At 37.3% G+C, this 23,414-nt stretch overlaps 1 protein-coding gene across 1 annotated transcript; it reads right to left on the bottom strand.

The window, feature by feature from the left end:
* Positions 1-261: 261 nt before the first annotated feature.
* hps1 (HPS1 biogenesis of lysosomal organelles complex 3 subunit 1) lies at positions 262-16,990 on the bottom strand. The gene is made up of 18 exons (XM_041788808.1): positions 16,675-16,990; positions 12,591-12,779; positions 12,361-12,495; positions 11,772-11,914; positions 11,584-11,692; positions 9,576-9,736; positions 9,044-9,146; positions 8,879-8,960; positions 8,427-8,482; positions 8,147-8,314; positions 6,530-6,709; positions 6,129-6,205; positions 5,897-6,034; positions 5,716-5,781; positions 5,380-5,524; positions 1,208-1,321; positions 1,021-1,103; positions 262-938 (listed from the first exon to the last, which is right to left on the bottom strand). The coding sequence occupies exons 2-18, from the start codon at positions 12,705-12,707 to the stop codon at positions 776-778; spliced, it is 2,040 nt and encodes a 679-aa protein (XP_041644742.1). The 5' UTR covers positions 12,708-12,779; positions 16,675-16,990; the 3' UTR covers positions 262-775.
* Between the last annotated feature and the right edge of the window lie 6,424 nt (positions 16,991-23,414).

The raw sequence follows: 23,414 nt of genomic DNA, 5'->3' as shown, positions 1-23,414 counted from the left end.
AGTTATGAACTGGTTATACCTGCACGTCCCGTGCACAGAAGCTGTAGTCCTCTAAGCAGGCAGTCCAGATTCAGGTCCAGTCTGCAGCTCCTTTCCTGCACATCATTCCCACTTCCTATCTGCCCCATTTACAACTCTACCCCCTGTCCTATCTCTGAACTAGAAGCCCTAAAATAAATCTTTAATGCAAAAATATTCAAATGTTGAATTGTTGGAGTTATGATTAAAATAACTCAATAAACAAATGAACTTAAGACTCTCAATGTTTATTGTCTCCAAAATAATCTAGAGACATTCAGGAATCATCATTTCATGTTGCATTTGTACAGTTTATGGCATTATCAGTAGTAAAGGCACAAATGATGAAAATCTGCAATTATAAAAATCTTGAGCTACAAATTTAAAAATTGAAAACTAACAAAAACAAACATAGAAAAAGCTAATAAATAGAAAATTGGTCACAAATGTGTATTGAAACATATATTAAATTCTACAAAAATTTAGGCACAAATTTGTTAATATTCTTCAGAGCAAAGACATTTTAAGTGCAAACTGGTGTTCAATAGTCAAAAGTTTAAGTACTTTTAATATATACTTTAAAGTGAACTTATTTTTTAGAGGATACAAAAGCTTCAAAACAAGTAAATTTAGAAAAAACAGACAGTGGACACCACATAAATCATTAAAAAATGAGACTAGGTTTTTTTTTTGTTCCTTCATCTTGGCATCATCACAAAATGTGCACATTAGCCTCTGTTCACCTGTATGTGTATGTCTACAGCAGTGGGTTGCGTGAGGGCTCCCACAGTTTGCTGGCCAGCTGCCTGCAGTGCTGCAGGATGATCTCAGTGGGGATGACCCCCAGGTGAACCGTCAGCAGCTCGTAGCACTTCACCACCTCCCCCTGGTGGTGCTTACTGTAGTATCGCAGCAGCTTCCTGCAAGACAAACGTCTTTCTATAATAAGCAGCACTCTCTCAGAGATTTATCACATCGGCTTTAACATGCTTGATGGTTTACCTGTAGTAGTCCCAGGCAAGCATCCCAATGGGTGCAGAGTCATCAGGTAGGTGTGGTATGTCTCCTGCCTCTAGCTTGTAGCCCTTGTAGATCAGATGTGCATATGATGCTGTTTATTACCTTTGACAGTTCTACAGGATACAAATATCTTTATAGGGTATTACTAAACAACGATTTAGTTACTCACAGTGTCGTTTTCAAACCAGAGGAAGTAGCAGAAGTAGAAGTCTCCGTCTCTCAGCGTGACGGTGGAGTAACCTTTCTGGAGATAGCGCCGTGTTGTGCTGACCAGACTCCACACCTGCAAGTAGATCAGTAAAAATTAAATCAACTGAAGACAAAGATGCAGACTTTATTCAATTAACACAAGATACTTGTGCTCTAATGAAAAGGACTGGCACTCAGTGAGGATTCATCCTCCACATACACATCCTGATAAGTTGCATACTCCACCACATGGGCCTTTAGTGGCCCCTTCAGCCAAAACAGCATTCCCATCTTCAGCAGACTCAGACTCTGCATAAACAAGCTCCAGCAGTATCTGCCCTACCACACGGCCTCTACAGACATCCCCAACCAACCACTATATGGATGGTGTTAGACCTCATAGCAACAGGGTTATCAAGAGAGTACCTCTGTTTTTTCAGATAAGGCCCATGAAACTTTTGGAGGGCTGGACAGTTAACCCCCCGATACCCAGCATGTCTTTGTGAAAGATAAAACAAACACACAAATACTCCTTGTGCCCAAATTAAACAGGAAAAAATCCCAAAAAGAACCGAGAGCAATGCTTGTAGAAAGGTTACTACAAAAAAACACAGCAGGACGACAGAACCAAGAAAACTGATTAGGCTAGAGCTCGCCCCCACCGCCAATTTCAAAGTTTTTGATGGCTTATTATCCACTCCAAAAACACAAAGCAACAGACTGTTAACTCAAGGAGAAAACGTATGTATATTTGTCTAATAAAAATTATGTTAAATCAGATCAACTGTTTTTAGAGCGTTAAAACCAAAATCTAATGCCATAAAGACTCCTGTTGTATCTTACTTGCTGCATAACAGTAACTTTATTTGTAAAGCACTTTAAAAAAACAAGGGTTTACAAAGTGCTTTGATGTGTAGAAGCAAAAAGAAGATTAAGGCAACAAAAACCAACAAAAGGCAAAGACGAACAATTCAAGGACCTGAACAAAAAGTGACCAAGACAAAAACCCAAAACTTTCATAAGACTTCAACACCCAGACATCATGAGACTGCATCCAAACTAAGACATCACAGGACATTATTGGAGCAGACTACATAAGATACTGTGCAGCTAAGACTTCACAGACATCATCAGAATGACACATTGACATCATAGGTAACATAAAAACAATAGTAACCTAGGCAACACAGGAACCCAGCTACACAAGTTGAGAGCAAGAGGACTCAAGAAGATGTAAGAAATTAAAAGAGAAACAAACAAAAATAAAACAAAAAAGAGAGAAAATTATAAAGCCAATAAAATGTCAATAAAACAGTAAATATAAAAGGGAAAAAATCAGGATAAAATAAGATCTGTTAATATTAAAACAGTTAAAAATAATAAACATAATAGCAAAGGTGGAGATAAGAAAAGCAGTAATGAGATACAAGCATTAGGAGAGGATGACAATAAAAATTCAAAATAGCCAAAACAAGGAACAAAAGCGAGTAAAATAGTTAGAGAAATTGAAAATGCATAATAATTCAGGAAGACAGAAGATAAATACCAAATAAGAAGACGACATTAACCCTCGGATCTTACTATGTCCGTTTTGAGGACATTCATCATTTTTATCATCATTTTCTTGAGTTGATAGTCACATTTTTATAGATTGAGACATCAAATTTGGCCAAAGTTATTATTTTTCTTCATATAAAAAACCCCCCAAACAACAACAAAAAATACCATGTTGCCCATAGAACCCGATTGACGCGAAAAAGCTCCATCCATCCTTGTTTGTCTGAAATCGGACAAATAGACTTCTATTAAAAACACGTTTTTGACTGTGTGTCTGTGGCACCAAACAACAGTCACTCGATCACCAGGGATCTAAATTTCACCATTCCACAGTGATCAGTGATTCATGCCACTAGATATGGATGTCTGAGAGTGGGCTACATGTGTAAGGAAAGGTTTGTGTGCTCCTACGTGTGTGCTTGGGTGTGAATCTGCGTCTATATCCAAAGTGCTACTTCTGAGTTCTGCAGTCTGGGACTAAGATGAGGGGACATTTGGATAATTTCAACTTTGTCCTCACTTTATAGCAAGTGGATGAACATGCATGAGGATGCACGGGTCCTTTCGATCAATAGGTAAGAATATATCATATCTCAAAGATGCAGTAAATTTATATCCGTGCGTAATTGGCAAATTTGTGGTCACATTTTGGTTAGAGGTGGAAATGCGCGTGTTCGTGATTCATATCCTGCATACATCTTCTGATTTTTTATGCCTGTACATAAAATAAACCTAACATGAACAAATGCATTCATTTGCATATGATTTGGTAAAGGATGAGGCTCGAGAAAAGGAGGGTAAAACGGGTGTGTTTATCGCTCTGATAGACTCATCAGTTTAGCATGGACGCTATCTCACTGAATCCAAGTCATAGGCATAGTGTACAATAACTGGCATAAAAAGGGTGTAGCATTCTTTTTTTTTTTTGAGGTCAGGGTTGAAGTTGTTGAAGAGATCTGAAGCAGTGAAAGTAAAAAAAACATTGAAAAGTTAGCATTTTATTAACACCTTTCTGCATGTCCGTTTTCTGGACAAACAAGGACAGATGAAGCTAAAATATGGAATGTGGCACTACAAAAAAATTTCAATGCATCAAAATCAATTTTACTACTCATCATTGACATGGCCCAGACCAAAAATACCAGTGACATGGTGTACAAAAAACTGGCATAAAAAGAGTGTAACATTGAATTTTATTTATGTATTTAGTGGTCAGGGTTGAAGTTGTTGAAGAGATTTGAAGCAGTGAAAGTAAAAAAAAATAAATAAATGTTGAAAAATGGTTATTTTATTAACACCTTTCTGCATGTCCGTTTTCTGGACAAACAAGGACAGATGGAGCTAAAAATTACAAGGCAGCAAGGGTTAAATAAAGGCAAGTCTACAAAAACGAGTTATAAGATGTGACTGACTCTGCACGCGTTATCTCCTCAGGTAGGTTGTTCCAAAGTTGAAGCGCCCGGAATGCTCAATCACCTTTGGTTTTAGTACTAATATCTGATCACCAGTTATGTAGTAATCTCTAGGTCATTTTTACATTTTGATGCCGTTGATTAGTGTCTGTTTTGTATTGTTTGAAGCAGAAACAGTAATTCTGAGCTTCGTTTAACACTGGGTTTTATTCATATTATTGTTGACAGAATGCATACACCTAGGAGATTATCTTTATAACTGTCCATAAGTTTATTTTGGTCTAGTTCTAATAGCATAAAACTAATTTAATGTTTTAAAATCACTTTAATCATGTGCTATTTTGTCCTTTTAGGGGCACTGTAGTAAAGCTGTCTTATTTAGTGTTTACTCTAAGTTTAATTTCTGGGGTTGTCAAAATTAGATTTACACAAACTGACTTAAAATAATAATAAATCACTTATCAAACAGTTTATAACAGAGAGTTTTGGTAAGAAAAATATGTGTGGGCCTCTTCTGTTTGTTTGTTTGTTTTATTAACAAAACAGTTCAAATCAGTGTTGATAATGTGTCACTTTTTCCTGTGGGTCTTGGGGGGTTTCGGCTCTTCATAGATACAAGGAAGCATGGATCATTTGATGTTAGTGAGTCATTTTGTACATGCACTCCTACATACTTCTTACTGTATAATAGTGTTAAACACCATCTTTCCCCAATAAGCACTCTGAAACTGAGTCTTACCTCTAAGACATAGTTTCAGACCACAGTAAAGCACTTGAAAAAAAATAAAAGTCACGATCAGAACATGTTCATTTACATTCTTTGATTACCAAACAATACAATGGTAAAAAAATAGCATCACATTGTCTGAATGGACTTAAAAAGTGTTTTGACATTAAATATGTGATCAAAAATGCAATAAATAACAAAGACTTTGATTAATTGACAGCTCTTTTTTTTGTTATTTCAAACATTATATCAGATATTTTCAGGAATTTTAAAGATGAATGTAACAATAAGCCGGAGTTGCACCAATCATATCCTTCTTAATTTTATTTCAGAGTTAAATTTCACTGATTATTTGGCCTGAGACATCAGAAAACAAAAATGAGATCTTCAACTTAATCAATCAATTAGGTGTTAACTTGCTCACTTGTCAGTTCTAAGTCATGCACGGCGCCTCACCTTGCTTTTGATGAACTGAGCCACCGGCCCCTTCCCAAGCTCAGATGTGCTGCGTTCTGTGACGTTCAGTGATGGTGCAATCATCTGACCGGTGGATCGGTCCACGCAAATGAAATGAATGAGACCCGGGAAATCCTCCAGGTATGTGAGATTAACTGAGTCAAGATCAATACACTCAGGATAACACTGTGTTAAATATAGCTGCATATTCATGTTGGTAAGTTACCTACAACAACCATGCACTTCCCAGAAATATCTAGTCTGTGCAGAGCAGTGCTCAAAGATCAGGCACAGCATGAATCCACAAGGAGTAGGATTATTTCTCTGACAGGATATGACACCATGGTGATATTCCTCCTGCTTTTCACCAACAAGAAATCCTTCCAGTCCATCAGTTTCTCCCTGGGCAGGAGAGAGAGGGGTGACAGGGAGAGAAAGACAACGCAGAAATGAACAATAAAGAACGATGATGTGGACAGTCCAAGGATATATGCGTATTATAAGCAAAATTACTCACTGCACCATAGTCTGGGCTCGTTCCTGCAGGCCTGGGGAGAGACGCCGAGGAATGTCAGAGGGTCCGGGGTCGATAAGAAAACACTGTCGGTAAATCCCACACAGCTGTGTCTTCATATCCTTACACCACGGGATGAGCCTGAAACAAAAACATCAGCTCAATCACTTCAAGGAGTTTTCAAAATGCTTTGGTTTTACAAACTTTGTCCAGCAGAGGGCAACAGCAGACTTACGCTCTGGTGAACCCTGGTCCAACTCTGGCAAAGGCTCGGTTTTTGAACTCTGTCCACATGTTTTGCAACTGTGCAGACTGGGTGGAAAACCAAATAACAAAAGTAGATTATATTTTTCCAGAAGCAAAATCTGATCATATTTACACCTGAATAACCACAATTGTTCTTATAAGTTCAAATAAACAGGCAATCATGGCCAACCACTACTATCAAATACTCCTCTTTTTTGGACCTTTAGTAGATTTATTTATATTTAATGTTGGTCACAAAATAATCTTGCATCAGTACATAATCACATACATAAAAACCTGTATTCAAAGTTTGTGTAGCAATTCACTTTCAAGGTACCAAAAAAGAAGATGCCAATAAATATTGTTTTCAATAAACATCAGATCCCATACCTGTATCTCACTGGGCCCCAGTGCTTTAATGAATTTGTCCAGTTTGCTGCGGATGTCGAATATAGTCGGCTGTCCTCTGGTGGCAGAAGATCCTTCGTGGCCTTCACTCAAACGCTTCTCCAGCTTGGCAAAGGCCTCCAAAAATTTATACACTGACATTGCCACTGCACTGGTGGGAATCTAAAAGAGAAAATAAAGAGGCTTCAGAGGCACAAGAAGGAAGTAAAAATGCTATAGTGTTTTTGATCAGAGGTAGGCAGTAAACTGATTTCAGTGGTGCCACTGGTAAAATTTCTGCCACCGTCATCACTAGGGATATGTATCGAAATCAGGTACAAACATAGAACCAGTACAAACACATCCAATACCAACTGTACTGAGTTTATAAGACAGATTTTGGTGCTTCATTTTGGTACCTTGCCAACCCGGCGCAATCCCTATCACTCCAAATAAAAGGCATGAAATGTTATGTGAAGAGGTTACACCTGTTTCCTTTACTTGCATGTCCTGTTTGCATCTTATTTCTGAATCGTTTACAGCGGCTGATTTTTAAAATACTTTTCTTCTCTTGAAAGTATTGATTCATGCACTGTTTAGACACCAGCACCTTTTGAAAAGTCCTGATTCTGCACTGGTATTGGGAAACATCCAAACATACCCAACACTAGTCATCACCAGTATAAATGCATGTGTTGTGTTATAGTGCTAAAACTGATGCCACCATTGGCATAGCAAAGTGTTGTTTGTTAGGCAGTAGCTCAGTCTGAATCGAGTCATTAGCATGTTTTGGTCTAGTATTATGAGTAACTAGGTAACTGATCAAACGTCCCCCATTTGTGCAGCTGTAATTAAGCGCAGTAAACCTCCAAGTTTGATGGCTGTTATAACAGCAACATACAGTGAGCATGTTTGTTTTGCAGCATCTTTGTTGCCCATCTGGTGCTTTAACACAAGCTGTGTGCTGCACAGCTTAAACAACTGTTTCAAGGTGTGTTTAAACTCATGACTGTCTTCTTTTAAGTCCATGATGAGTCAAAGATTCAGATTGCGGCATTACACGAGGTCAGAGAAGCAACTGCAGCTGTGTAAACTTGCTGGTGCGGAAGCCAAAGCTAAGCTAAATCAATGAAAAAAAAACAAAACAAAAAACGCTACTTCAGTCAAGATCTTCACAATAAAAGCCTGTTGTTGTTATTTTTCCTAAATGCTTTTATCTTGAACGTCCACATCAGATGCAGTTTAGTCAGTAGCAGCTTGGCACACCTCATCAGGGTAAAGACAACACTTAAAACTGATTGCAGTGAGAAAGAAATGAACCCAGAGAGGCTCATTAAATCATTTTTATGTGATCTTAGGCTTAGATGTGTTGAGTCAGATGGAGTAAAATAGTGTAGCATCATCTGCAAACATAATACTCCTTAGCAGTTTGGAAAAATTGACAATATAATTAACATTCAAAATGCACACCATTCTGTTGGAAAAAATGTGTCACCAATGTGCCCTCTACTGGCAACTAACCTCATATCTCTGAGTGAGAGAGGAGGCATGAAGGGAGCCGTGTGAATATGAAAGCAAAATGAGGAGCAAGCGTGCATTAAAGCGTTGGTATCTACACACCTTTGTTAGCAGCACCAGAGTGATCCCCGGCCACAGAGGCAAGCAGTACATGGAGTGAGGCATCATGGGATACAGGCCCTCCTTGAGAGAGACCTCTAAGAAGACTCTACGAGGGGTTGAAGGGTCAGGGGGAGGGACCTCCAGAGTCTGCAGACTGTCCTCTGCCATCTGAGGAAGTTATATGTTTAGACATCATTACAACCAAGTCAATATATTCACTCTGAATTAATCTATACAAATCTGGTTTAAATGTGGGAAAAGATAAAACATATATGTTCACCTGGACGTCTGGGTCCACAAACTCAAATACAGGAGTGCTTCCCCTCACTGGCTTCTCTGATAACAGAGAAATACAAAGCAAAGTTACCAAAGAGTGAATGATTTTAATAGTAAAATGCAGAATATGTGATGTGGGGTAATAATGTTAAACATTCCAGGTTTAATATGATGTGAAACAACTTAAAATGAAGAGTGTATATAAGCTATAACTCAGTTTATATATGCATTTGGAGATCTTAATGTTTTATATAGGAGATGTCCTGCCACTTACTCAGTGAGTAAGATGTACATAGGCTGAGTGGGAAAGTTTTGTTTGTATAAATATTGTATTATTTACTGCAATGTGTTTACTGCAGAGGCTCATGTCACTGCTAAAGTGCTGTCAACTGCACAGTCCCACCATTCAATCTCCACTTTAGCATTGACAAACATAAACTGTGGTATATAACTAACCTGAACTGCTGCTGGAGTCTGTTGGGGAGGGCTCTGGGGTGTAAAAACTCTCAGGACCAGAACCGGACGTGCTCTCAACATCCTGAAAATACAATAAAGAATCAGTAAGAAATGAGAGACATGGCTTGGTTTTGCTACATGAGGGTCTTTTCAGTGATCTCCTACCTCTGGGCCGGGGTCGTCCAGATCTGTGTTGCTGGGGTACATGTTTTGTGCCATGATGATGAGAGCCAGGAGGTCTGAGGTGGTGAGCGTGCTTGCATTGCGACTATAAGGCGAGGAAAGTTTATCTATATTGTATATTTTAGCAGCAACATGTCACAAAGTGCTTTGCAAATACACCACATGGTGATAAAGAAGAGAACAAATGGATTTAAAAACTAATGAAACAAGCCATTAGAAGCTAAGAGAACAGCAAAGATGGAGGCTAAAGCAGTTCAGTGTTAAAAAATGACAAGAAGTTATTAAAACAAGATCAGGAGAATAACTGATAAAAGGCAGCAGCAAACAAGAAAGCCTTGGGGCAATGATGACATAGTGGTTAGGTTGTACCCCATGTATGTATTCCCTGATCTGATGTGGAGCAAATGAAAAGTAGCGAAGAAACCACATGCTTCAATACAAAAGCCTCTAATATAACAAATTACGCATGAGCAAATGTATAAGTAGAGGGATAAATTTGAAGGTAAATTTGTACCTGGAGTAGAAGGCGAGCAGCTTAGTGTGAACGAGGATGAAGGAGTGCAGCACCTCCTCTCCTGCTCGCTCCACGCTGCTGTTGAGCTGCTGAACTATCCGACGCTCCAGGAACTCGATGCACTGCTCACACAGCGTGGGGTGGATCAGCCTCTCTACTGCCTGAGAGATGGAGGGGAAAAGATGAGAGTGTGTGAGCAATCATGAACTAACCATGCCTTCTAGGATTTTTCCTCAATATGTATATATAGGCTTAAATGAATGTTGGTGTTTTGATAATTAAAGGCAGTTTTTACTGGTATAATTTAATAGTATAACCTCCAACTGGACTTATTCATAAGGAAATAGCCTTAAAGTTAACTGTTCAATGTATAGGTGCAGCTGAACATATACATTTTAACACAAACATCTAAAAAACATGAATTTGAAATGAATGTAAAAACAGAACAGATTTCAACTATAAGAAATGCTCTGTTTTCAGGCTTTTTCTGCCATCTAGTGGCTCAAATTTTTACACCTCAAATCTAACGTAGCAACCATCAACATACGCCAGTGCTTCATCAACAAACAAAATTTTAACTGGCTGCATATAAATATCAGAAATGTGTATTAATAGATATATACTACTGAACAACACAACAGTTACAATACAGTAACTATGACAGTATTAGTTGGTTATCATTTCATAGAAATGGCACATAAAGAAAAACGTTCTGTGTACTTTTTCCTCACTAACAGCTCCATAAGACTTTGCTTCCTGTATTCTGGGCTCTGTTAAGGATGAATAACTTGGATCTCAAAAAATGACAAAAAAGTCTGCAGTCCACTGTACCCATTACAAGTGTAATTCATCTCCTTTGTCTTGGTTTTAGCAATGACACATATCTGTCATGCTTTTGTCATGTTTTTTTTAATTATTATTTTAAATCGATTAAAGTACTGATTAATAAGAGCATTAATATAAGTATTTTTAATCTATATTTTTTTTCAATTTTGTTGATGATGTTAGTTCAGAGAGAATAAAGGTTGTGACTAAAAGTAAAGACTAAAATATAAGGACTTTTTATTGACTAAAACGACTAAAATGATTTTAAGTTGTCATTGACTAAGATTAGACAAACTATCAAGGTTAAAAAATGACTAAAATGACTGAAACTAAAAAACATCTAAATCATTGGTTCCCAACCTGCCGGGACCCCCAAGGGGGGCACCAAAGATCTTCGGGGGGGGCGTGAAGCTTTGTCTGTTCTGAGGCTGCCAAAATTAGATTGGTTAAAAACCATGATAAAGCAATTATTAAGTTGTTTATGTAAAGATCTTTTGATTAAAACAAGCATCCATAGGACTCTATTTAGGGTTTTATCAGTGAAACAATTAAAATCTGTGTTGATTATTTTGATGGCATGGGTCACTTTTTCTCCTCCCTTGGGTCCTGGGGAGACTCCACCTTTCTTACATACATGTTGGGGGGGGTGCCAAAGAGAAATGGTTGGGAAACAGATTTAAATCATAAGACTAAGACTAAATTTAGATAGCTATAAAAATGAAAACTGCTTTGCTTCCACCTACATTTTTAAACTGAGGACTCTATTCAGTAAAAACAACCCTCCATAAGGTTAACTTGCCAAACAGTAAACCACCAGTTTTGTTCCTTGGATGAATTCTGCATAATGAGGGAGAAAAGCCGTTAAAAGTGGCCTTCTTGGTTCACACTGTGAGCTACCGGCAGAGTGTTCTGGGATTACTCACAGAGTATGTCATCTTTTTTGACTATTCAGATTGAGAACTCCCCTTGAGCTGGGATTTACATATTTAACAATTAAACTTAATTCCTGCACTAGTAATGTGAAGTCTATTTAGCTTTGGTGTGGTTTTCATCTAATTCATCTTTAAGCTTGTACCACACTCACACAGATGATTTTGTGTTTTTTTTGCATTCCTGAGAGCGAAACAAAAATAACCAAAAAGCCTCTCCCCGGCCTGCTTTATAAAGTAGCATTTTGTTGCACCTCCACTAAGAAGCTCTGGTCGTTCTCTCTGAGCTGACTGTACGTGTCCAGCAGACTCTGCAGGTACTTCCACAGCCTCGCTCTCTGCTCCGTGTCCTGAGGACGCAGCCTGGTGGGACAGATATCACAACTTGTATATCAACCAGATAATCTTGTTTAATGCAGACAGGAAGAATAAAATGTCATACTCTTTTTTGAGGAGGTTACTGCTGAGGGTGACCATGCCAAACAGGACCTCAATCATCTTCTTCATCACATAAATCTTCCTCCGGAGATCATCCTCTCCCTCCTCGCCGTCTCCGTTCACAGCAATGTAGAGACACTCGTCAAACTGGGAGGGAAACAAGGTGACCTAATTAGCTCATAATCTCCAAATCATATGACTACAATGGAAAATAAAGTCAAATGGTGTATAAAGCTGTCTCTTGGGATAAATATTTAGGTGACTCAGATTCAAGAGGCTGTTGACATTGAATGGATCTGGAAAATGTCAAGTATTTGGAAAATCGAGGATTGTGTCATGTGCTGCAGGGGGACAAAGCACAGTTTGATTCCTTAACGAGACTCACATGACGAACATGATGGTGCACTGTAAGAGAGGCTGCAAGTAGGTCACAGCACTCATGGCGAGGCAAAGTTCAAGTTAACTGGAATCTGCTATTAACTTCAAAAGAGACCTTTAGAGTCTGGAAATGCATTTTTACACCACTGAGAGAGCTTATCAGGGGATTTTTACAGGGGCTTAGACTGCTTTGATTTTGAAAGATGAGGGCTGACCTGATGTAGGACATAGATGTGGTTGTTTTCTGTGGTGAAGGAGGTGTAGCTGTCACCCAGCCGGTCCACCATGGTGCTGCAGGAGATGATGATGGGAGCAAACAGGGTGCTGATGCTGTCCTCGAAGGCTGGAAGCTGAAAATCAACAGAAATGTTAGAAATTAAAGTTTTTTCAAAAGGCAGGAAGAGATGTTTTTAAATATAAAAAAGTGTAATATATTCTTCTGTACCCCTTGGCCTTCTTCCTGGGATGCTCCATACTGCTCCTGGATATTCTGCTGAAATTCAGAGTCGGTCCAGTGGAAAAGAACCTCTGCATGCTCACTGGCTATCAACAAGCACTTCATTTGGACTGCACGCACAGAAATGCTCCTGACCTACTTCACTGTAGTTACAACGACCACTCCACGTGCATCATGCTGCCGACAAAAAGACCCTCAGGTTAAAAGTATGAAAGGAAAGACATACAACAGAACCTAACAAGAAAATCTAATACTCTTTAATTTCTTATGTAGATCTTTGATATTTGATTAAAATGACAGCGCTGTCATAAAATATGGATTTTAGGCTAAAATTTCAAAGTAAAACTCAATTACAGACGAAAGAAGGGCATTCACTAATTATACATGGAACAAAAGGGGTGATACACAGCTTAACTAAATACAACACAGAAAAATTCACAATATATGGCACAAGATAACCATTATATCATAACATAGCCATTCTGTTAAAACTGATATGTTGCAAGACAATGACATAATGAGACAGTATGTATTAACTGAGTAATAAGGAAGGAATCTGCACTTGTCCCCTGAAAAGGCCAAGTGTATCTAAAATACTCCAATAGGGTTCAGTTGCACTTCTTATCACACCTAAACCTATTTGACAATATTTCACCTTTCTATTGTCAAAACATATTTAATATATTGACAATAAATGTCAAACGTTATGCCCCAACCTTCTGTAACGATCTGATTTAAATAAAATAAGAGGTGATTTGAACGTTATTTAATAATAGTGAAGGCATGCTGTTTTGAAGAGGATTTTTCATATGAATAGTTCTCTTAAAAAATTTAAAAAAAAAAAACTAATGACTGTTGAAATAATCCCTAACGCATTTCAATGCAAAGGTTGTCTAAATGTTTGATACTTTTTTGATACCATATGTTTTCAACTGATGAATTCTCCATTACCCTAATTTCTCAAAAGGGGTGACTTCACGATCAGGGGTGCCCTCAAAATGCTTTATATAAGGGCTGTCAAAAGATTACAATTTTCAGAATGTGATTAAAGTCAGGATTTCTTTAGTTAATCAAGATTAATCACACCCTTTTACAGCATTTTAAAAATTCGACTATTCCACTATTAGTGTAATTGATTCTCTGTTTGGACACAAGCCTGCTTTAATAGGTAGATCAAAAATGGTGACATAAACTTAATCATTTGAAAAGGAACTTGTTACGGATCTTTAAGGAACAGGGAACAGTAAAAAGTAAATGTTTAATAATTGAAGGTGCAGCTGACTTTTGACTTGTCCACAGAGCTGTCTGTGAGTTTATTAAAGTAAAATGAGAAATTAAAGAGCAGTGGTGGACTTATTTTACATCATCCTGGCTGCAGAGAGAGGCTGATGTTGACCAAAGTGTGCTGAAAAGGAAAATAAATCAAGCAATTATTTGCACTTTTAAAAATTTGTGCAATTATTGTGGATCATAGTTACTCGAAATAAATGTGATTAATCTCTCTTTATATATAACCAGGATTTTTTTAATATATATTTTTTAAAGTGTTATTCAATCTTTGTTAAACCAGGTGGAGACCTGCTAAGATTGAGATCTCTTTCACAATGATGACTTGGCCGAAAGGTCAGCAGCACACATTATCATGAATATGCAGTTCATTAGTTATACCTGCAGAAATAACTAAAACTGCCTAATATGCTCCTGAAATCAGGTCATTGTAGGGGTCATGCAGTTTACTTTTAAACTTCAGCAGATTTTCATGGAGATTTATCTTGTCTATTACTACATCTTGGCATCCATGGCGGTCAGTGGGATATAAAATGTTTTTAATTACTATTTTAAAGGGATCTTTCAAAGTTTTTAAGTGTGCCCTGACATAAAAAAAGGTTGAAAAACACTGTTCTGATGACTAGGAATGCACAGGTGCATTGGTTTGACATTGGTACCTGCCCTTTTAACAAACATCAGCCACCAGACCACCATCTATCATCTGATGTCTGTAGCATGTTTATCTGTTGTTAAAAATTTAATTCAGACATTTAGCACATCAACAGCTGATTCAAAGACGAGATTTATTATTGGGTGGAAGATGTGACCTGCTGGACAAACTCTGATCTGACTCTGATGAGAAAAAATGTTGACAAAGTGGGAGTATAACACCAAAATAATAATGGCAGAAAAAAGGCACTGGCACCAGCCATCGGCTAAATTGTTATTTTAAATATAGGTTTTGGCATCAGCCCTGATTTTTACATTTGTTGTACCCCTACTAATGATCAACAGTATTGAAAAGCACTACTTTAAAAAACCTTTAGATATTTACCCCAAATCTTCTTTATAGGAAAAAATAAATTAAAAGCTCTATCTTAATTATGAAACTGGTCTGGAATGTTTTTGTGCAGTTTATCATTAAAACAGTGTGCAAGAGTTAACCTGTGATTTTTTTGTTGATCAAAAACAAAACTATCTCACAATTGTAGGGATGCATACCAATATTATGGGTATAGTATTGATATCAGCTGATATTAAAATTTCTGCTGATATTTGCAACTGATATGTCGGCTATAAAAATCTGCCAACATCAGTCGTAATTTGTGGCCATACACACAAGTAAGTTAGTTAGTTAGAGTTTTTCTTTATTCACCATAATTTCTTAAACTTGGTCACTATGGTATTTCAAACATTTATCACAGGGATTTTTCCTTGAAGAATTATAAAATCTGGTATCATGACAACTCTAGATCAGGCCTGGGTATGAATGCTTTACTCCCCAAGAGACTCAAAGCAAGAGAAACCTTTTTCCCACACTCCATATCACCTTTTTGACCCAGAACAGCCCTCTAAGGGCTGATATTTTATCAGTGACAACCTTTGGGTGAGAGCACAGACAAAAATAAAGAAAGGCTGCAGGGACTATGGGATTTCAGGACACAATCAGTCAAAGCAGATATAAGAGAGCCCACGCGCATAGGCTAAAGAAAAGATTTAAAACTTAGGAGTGACTGTTTGATACTGGTGTGTGGAGATTTAGGGGTATCAGCCCTAACTTGCTGATAAATGTATGACCACTTTAGGAGCTTACAGCGCTTGAAAAAGGGCTTACTCTGCAAAAAGAAAGAAAGTCCTAAAAGGCAGGGAGCCTTTTTTAATCACCAATCCTTTGCTTAGTCCTGACATGTTTGAGGCTTTAGATTAAGATCTTCATTGAATGACTATCACTGACATTATAGAAAAATCCAGAGATGTTAGGGAAAGCAAAATATGATCTTGTCAACCTTGTCTTGGATTGAAGTAAACAGGAGATACTTGTGCCCTACTTAAAGGATTGACCTTAACCCAGTTATGCCCTTAATACTGGCCCCTGAGAGCTAACCATGCAGACTGTTGGACATCACTTTGCCAATGGCAAGATAAAAAACATCATTTAGCATCAAATGTCCATAAATTAATAATAATAATAATAATAATAATAAATCAATCCAACAATATTTATATAACATATAGGCTAAATGAGCACATAGTAAGTTAGAGGTCATTTAAGTTACATGACATTTGATTGGCTATATTGATTACTTTAAACAGATGAAAATAGGGTGGAGATTCTGTAGTATTTTCAAAATAAAACATCCGTTTTTTTTTTATACGAGTTCGTTGCTCATTCTTGTAAAGGATGTCTCAATTGATCATGCCCAACAAATTTATAAAGTAAAATCAAAGTTGACAGATGAGTCCTAATATTTACGTATTTACTGTGGGTAGCATAACGATGTGTTTTGATGGTGTTTAAACAGGGTAAACTCTTCCCATGTAATATAATAGTCCTTCAAAATGTAATTGCAAAGTCTGGCTGCCATGAATACAGCACAGGCATCATACTATCCCCACTTTAATTCATTTTATCATGTTTATGTGCCGTAAAGCTCAGCAGATCAATATTTTTCACCTAACGTTATTCCGGTCCGTGAATGCACGCCGCGTTTTCTCTGAAGCCTCAACTTTGTTCACACACAACTTTCAACTTCCTTAATGCACAAAAAAAAACCAAAATGACAATTTATGTTGTAAAACTCACCCTATGTGTTCTTCTTAGGGTGAAAACGAAGTTGCATCTCTGTCCAGCTTTTCTGTAGTATAAATCGTCACCTTCTTCTCTGTTTTGTGTAGGTTTACAGTCTGCTACTTTCTGTTTCCTTCCGCACTGTCTGCAGCCGCATCACAACCCCGCGGAGTGACACTGTGACCTCAGCCGGAAGCTCGCGCTGATCAAGTAGATAGATCCACAGAGCTGCTGTCGAGGATGTCTACAAACTGCTCCAGGGTAAATGCTAGTAGTAAAGTCTGGTTCTTGTAAATGTGGGCTTTTTGACGCCCCTGCATGAGTCCGGTGGTGATCAGTGGAGCAGGAGGAAGTCATGTGCTCGTGCCTGAAGTAGGGCGCGTGACCGCGACGTTGCGGTGCAGACAAAGTTTGGCATTTAAGGAATGCAGATTAGTTTGCCCTGTACTGCAAATCACTGTAAAAAAAAGGTAATACAGGGATTAAATCTGGGGAAAAGGAGTTCAGAAAAATCGTCAAATACAAAAAATAACAGAAAACCTTTACATTTAATTTCTTAATTAATGCATAAAATACAGAATAGAAAATAATTATATTAACAATAATAATATACTTTGTCTTAATATATTTATTATAGTGCACATTAGAGAAAATGGATAGTAAATGTGCCAGATTCAGACCAATTTCCATTCATAGTCCCATAGTTGATGGTTTACATATAGAATTGTACATCAAGCATGTACATAATGAGAATAAACAATATACATAAAATCCGACAACATGGAGGGACCAAACAACCTAATCAGTACAATATTATATTAAGACCCCATAAAACAGTACATATTATTATGTATAATAACAATAATTAAACTTTTTATTTTATATAATAAATTATCTTATGTATATTTCAAAGTGCTTTATGAGAGCAAGGACAAGTAATTGACAAAATAAGGAATGATAATATTCCTTTCTGAAAACCACAAAATTAAGGGTGCAGAGTGGTTCCATGTAACCTTGCAAACAGATGGATTCGCCCGTTTCCGTCTGGCGTGCCAGGTTAGGTGCCATGGCTAGCGCTGCAAGAAGGTTACTGGTTTAAATATCAGTCAGAGAGGACCTTAATGTGAGGGTTCTCTCCAGGTTCTCCGACTGCCACCCACAGTCTGAGGACATGCTCACTAGACTGACTTGTGACTATAAATTGCCCAGAGGTGTAGATGTTTTCATGTCTGCTTGTCTGCAGCTCTGTGATTGATAAGTCTGGGATGTTCCTCGGCCCTTGCCCCATGACAGCTGGGATCGGCTCCAGCCGCCCACCCCCACAACCTAGAGACAGGCACTATAGACCACTGATGGATGGATTAAAACAACAAAATTATAGAAGGATACAGTTTTAAAGTGTTTTTAAGGATAAGAACAATATTGTAGAGAATTTCTCCTGAGGATAAATAAAATATCTCTGATTTTGAATACAAATAATAATAGTGGTTGTCGTTGTGGGTGTCCCAAGGGCCTGAAAACCACTGGCAGCCTGTTGGTGTATTACCAGATGTGAATATGCCCAGACAAAAGCAATGTCGTCGAGTTTGACCTAGGCTGCCGAGCGACACGTGTGTTGCCATGTGTTGAGCTTGACTCTGTCACTTGACTACCTTATTTTAATCCATACAGCTTTTTTCTGTGATTCATGTCGTAATTTTCAGTCTACCTGAGGTTCCTTATTTGCTTTCAAAATAAAAGCAGGCCGGTATCCAAACAAGAAGTCAATTACTTTTAGTTTAGGACTGACAAAAAACAACCCCTAAATGAAACCAAAACGGTTTAAAATACAAAATAGTTAGTTGTTCAAAACTCCTATGAGGAACTTTTGGTTTATGTTCATTTTAGACCTCCTGTAGCAAAAGCAGCCCCTTTTATCTCATTGTGAATCTTGTGCCGTCTATATGTGAGTATAATTTCTGACAGAAAAAGCCTCTGTCATGGCACTGCTGTGTTTCTGTTATACACAGCTGTAGTTTTAAATAAGCTGTAGGTATCATTGCCGATTCACATACTCTATGAACTGTTGGATTTGGCTCTCAAATCTCACTGCACATCTCTCATCATGACTCCCATGGGAGTTATGCATTATATGTGTGTTTTTGCTCAGTTTATTATGATGTATAGCCTGTGTGGACTTCTGCTGCAAACCAAATTGCCGCTCAGGGACAATAAAGATTTTGCAGTTGAATCCAACCTGAAAAAATCTCATCCTGATTTTTTATTTAGTAAAAACATCCCTTGCTGTTTATTTTTGCCTCAGAAAATAGAAAAAAAAATTTGGCAGGTTTGTCTTAGTTTACTATGATGCTCATGGACTTTCCTTTTTCTTTCTTCCTTAAACGTCAGCGTCAGTAATCATTTCAGTCTCTTTCATAGCTGCTCATAGATCTGTAAGCAGTATTTTCATTTCATCATTACAAGGGGCTTCAAACGTGCAAACATACTTTCTTGTTTTTTTACCACAAATGTCCAAAATATTGTTAAATAATCAGGGATTAAATAAAAAGACAACAAAAAATCTGACTTTTGCAGAAGTAAAGCTTTCCTACAGTATCCTTATTCTTTAAGATTCCCCTATTATTGAAGATTAGGCTATAAAAAAACAAATGGAGTAATATATTTAAAGAAAATTATTTAACTGTCCACTTATGTGGACAGCATGTACCAAAGGAGTAAAATAGGATATAAAGTCAGTCCCTGCTTAATACAAGGACTATTATGTTTTGTAAAGTTACGTCATGCTATCTCTTCAACTCAAATAGTAAAACAAAACAAAATAAGACTCAATTTTTAGGGACAAAACAGCTTTTTGTGCCTATGTTTCTATCATGTCACGCAGCTGCTTGCTGCTGATGCTGTCCTGCACTCGTAGTTTAAGTGGGGTAAACGCTGAAAATGGAAAAAGTACACGACTGTTGTGCTCAAGTATAAGTACAGTTACTCTGGTTTAAATTTACTTTAGTAAAAGTAAAATTACTGTTCTATAAATTAACTCAAGTAAAAAATATTTTATTTAAAGTTTGCTTCAAGTACTGAGTAGCTACTGAGGAGTTACTTCTTGGCAAATAGATGGAGAATATATCTCCAATTAGGTTGTTCAGGTAAACTCAAATAGAGTTAAATTCAACACTTTAAAAGTGTCTATTTTAGTCCTCACTACATATAGTTAAACTACAAACGAAAGTATTAATATTTAATGACATGACAACAGCTGCAGTAATTCTTGAAAATCTGGTAAAGTGGGTCTCCTCTGACAAGAACAATGCAGCGAGTCAACGTCATGGCAAGGCAATTCATGCTGATGACGAATACACACATGCATCCTTTAGGAACATCTAAAGTCACAGGCAGGAATTCTAACTCAGTGTGTAACTGCACTCATGGTGCAAATGTGACTCACTTTAAAAACAACAATCCACCAGAAATGTGACAAAAGGAATCCCAGCATGCATCACTGTACAACCAGCAGCATCCAAAGACATATAAAACACATCTAAACACTCAGCCTAAGGATATGATGGGAAACTCCACCCACAAATCCCCCCCAGATTTGAAATCCCAGCTTAGTTCAATGGACTTTTTACAGAGTTGAACTAACACATGTCATAATAACTCCAACACTTAAGACCATTTCACTCAGAATGAAGTTAAAATCACTGTGGGAGTATTTATTCTACATCACTGTGGCTGTAGGGAGATGCTGCAGTAGCTTAACCAAAATGTGCTGAAAGAGAAAACAAAGCATGTGATTACTGCAATATTACACTCTTACAGTGAACCTTTGTTTATCATGTTAAATCACTGTCGGCTATCTTGGCTAGATGATGTTACTAGACAGTGGATATTAAGAATATAAAGGATAGTACCTGCTGCTACAATACTGCCATCACTCTTCTGACGCTGCCCTCAAGTGGTTTACAAAAAACCAACCATGATAAGCCAACCCACAATAGGGTCACATTGACATGTGGTCACCATGCATGAAAGAATATGCCTGGGTACGATGGTTAAGTGTTTTTCACAGAACTCACTGGGGGAAAAAAACAAACATTATCTGATGGACAGAATCCCATTATATAATCAATGTAAGAACGCCATAAGACATTAACTCTAAATGTACTTTTCTGTTCCAACAAAAGCGATTTTGTCATCCATCGCACACATCGTAGGAAAAACACACGACATCCATGCTGCACAATAAAGACCAAACATTGGGCTGTGTCTCAGAGAATGTTTTGATGGCTACAACAAATCTGTCTTGTATCATAATGTTCAGCACACATTGTATGCTTGGCTTCTGAGCGCATAGAAAGAACCCCATGGTAGCATAAATATTTATGTTTTATTAACCTTGCTTTGGTCAAAATGGTCCAAAAAGCCAAAGAGTCCTGCGATGTGGGCCAGAGTCTAATCTAGTCCATCAGTTTTCTGGGGATCCAGCATTCATGGAAGTCTTATTTAAGCTGACTCCTGTATATACAGAGTAAACATGGAGAAATCCTCAGTGTATGCTAACAGGGCGAGGGGGCCTTGTATGTCTCAAAATGGATCACTCAGTATAAACAGAGTAAGGCAGGCCGGGGTAACAGTTACCTCCACTAAGGAGGCACTGTCACGCAGAAGTGGCCTGACACGCTGCAGTCCTTCTCAATCACAACACAATTAGATTTTGTCAGAGGAAGTGACGTGCAACGAGTTGTTATCACAGGGGACAGGTTTATATGAACCAGAGTCTGGTCAAACAAAACCACTTCTATGGACAGCTCGATAAGATCCTCATCTGACTGTGTGGGCGTTCACTAAGGCCTCGCTGTTTCATTTAAATTCAGTCAGAAAATCCATCACTGACATATGCACAGAGGCAGCCCACAACATTTTATTAAAATAAGTTACAGGTTCAAGTAGACCGATGCAGATACAACCTATACTATCAAAAAGTACTGATAGGAACTGTCCTGGTCTTCCATATAACCCTTGTGTACTGACACCAATGAATCACAATTAGAATTGTCAACATCTTGTAGATCCCTGTGGGGGAAGCTGTGTGTTTAGGTTGCTTTTAAAAAGAATTTAACATAAAGGCAGAAAGAATGATTAAAAAATAAAGTAACATACATAGATTATTATGAGGTAAGTCTAGATTTTGAAAAATTAGTATCTGAAGAGGGAAATTATATCAAAACAAAAAAAGAAATGATCTAGTTTGTGTTTATCTGATGCATCAATCTGATCTAAAACAAGATTCAGTCTACAAAGTGCAGCCTAAGTTGAATTCTAACAGTTTTCCAGGTTACATTTCAAAAGCATCTCATTTAAATTAACATTTAGAGTCTCAATAGCAGACCAACTGTAATAAAAAAACTTATTTTGCTCAAGAGACCTCCTATCTAATGGACCAGGTGTTAACAAGTCTGCTTTGATTCTCACATGTCAACAGCATTGTTCTGTTTAAAAAGAACCACATGGAAAATGAGACTTTTGAAGTTTATTCCTGTGACCAAACATTTCAACTGCTGACATAAAAACAATAGTGCATTTTCCAGGAATGGGACTGAAAATAAGAAAATAATTAAAGCTATGTGCAGACAATGTTCGCTCTCACAGGGCTGTCTGCATTAACAATTGACTTTTTAATACAGTGCAGAAATAAGTGCACACTTCTTTATTTCTTTAGTTCTTAACAACCCATATTCGACCTTTCCCCACGTACATATCGTTTTAAAAAAAGAAAAACAAATAGTTTCAACCCAAGCAAAAACACTGTATAGTTGGTTAAAGCAGTTTAAGTGTGTTAGGATGAGAACATTTTTACAGCTTGCACTTACTTATGAAAGCCCAAAACAGACAAGCATCCATTCATATACTCCACTTTCACATGATAGAGTTCATTTCTGTTGTTTGGTCTGATCTTAACTCATCTTGCTAGTAATCTCATGATAGCTTTGGCATAATTTAACTTATCTTGAGATAACAACACTTGTTTTCTTGTAATAACAGGATAATTTTCTGGTGATTTAGAACTTTGTTTTCTTTAAAGAGGGGCCCTGATCCCCCTGTGGTTTGCCAGGGGGTCGTGGGGGGTACTCAGAAACTGTAACAAAGAAAATTGAACAAAAATGAAAACAATGTTTTTGATATTTAAATGACTATTTGGATGTAATTAACCACTGCAATGACATATATTCTTATGCAAATCATCATGAAAACACCACTCTAGCCAGTCAGAATTAAACAGTTTCTATGGGTGACACTGATATAACAGGAAGTTGATGTACCTAATTAAAAATAACTGTATCTCCTCTTAAAATGGAAATATGTTAATTATGCTAATATATGTTTGGCTTTTAATGATAGATTTAGGTTATAATAAAGTAATAATCATTATTTTCAATATTAATATAAATAAAGTTATTAATCAAGATTAATAAATAACAGGGTACCAACCTGGAGATGAGACAACAACCAAAAGGGAGCAAAAATCAGTTTTATTATTGTTATTATAATATTAAACACATATTAGTTTTTAAATTAAGTGAACATGTGAGATCATATGCTGACCTTCTCAACTCAGCAAAATATCACATGTGTGCACAAAAATCACAGACTAAACTTTAAATCAATAATAGAATTTATTTAACAAAGCCACATCAATGAAAATTAAAAAAGCTATTGAAACTAAACTACAGTAAACAAACTATTACAAGCAAAGTAAA

This window comes from Cheilinus undulatus, linkage group 6 (assembly GCF_018320785.1).
Source record: "Cheilinus undulatus linkage group 6, ASM1832078v1, whole genome shotgun sequence".
NCBI classification, from domain to species: domain Eukaryota; kingdom Metazoa; phylum Chordata; class Actinopteri; order Labriformes; family Labridae; genus Cheilinus; species Cheilinus undulatus.
Note: the sequence above shows the minus strand (reverse complement) of the source record. Positions and strands in the feature narration are given on the sequence as shown.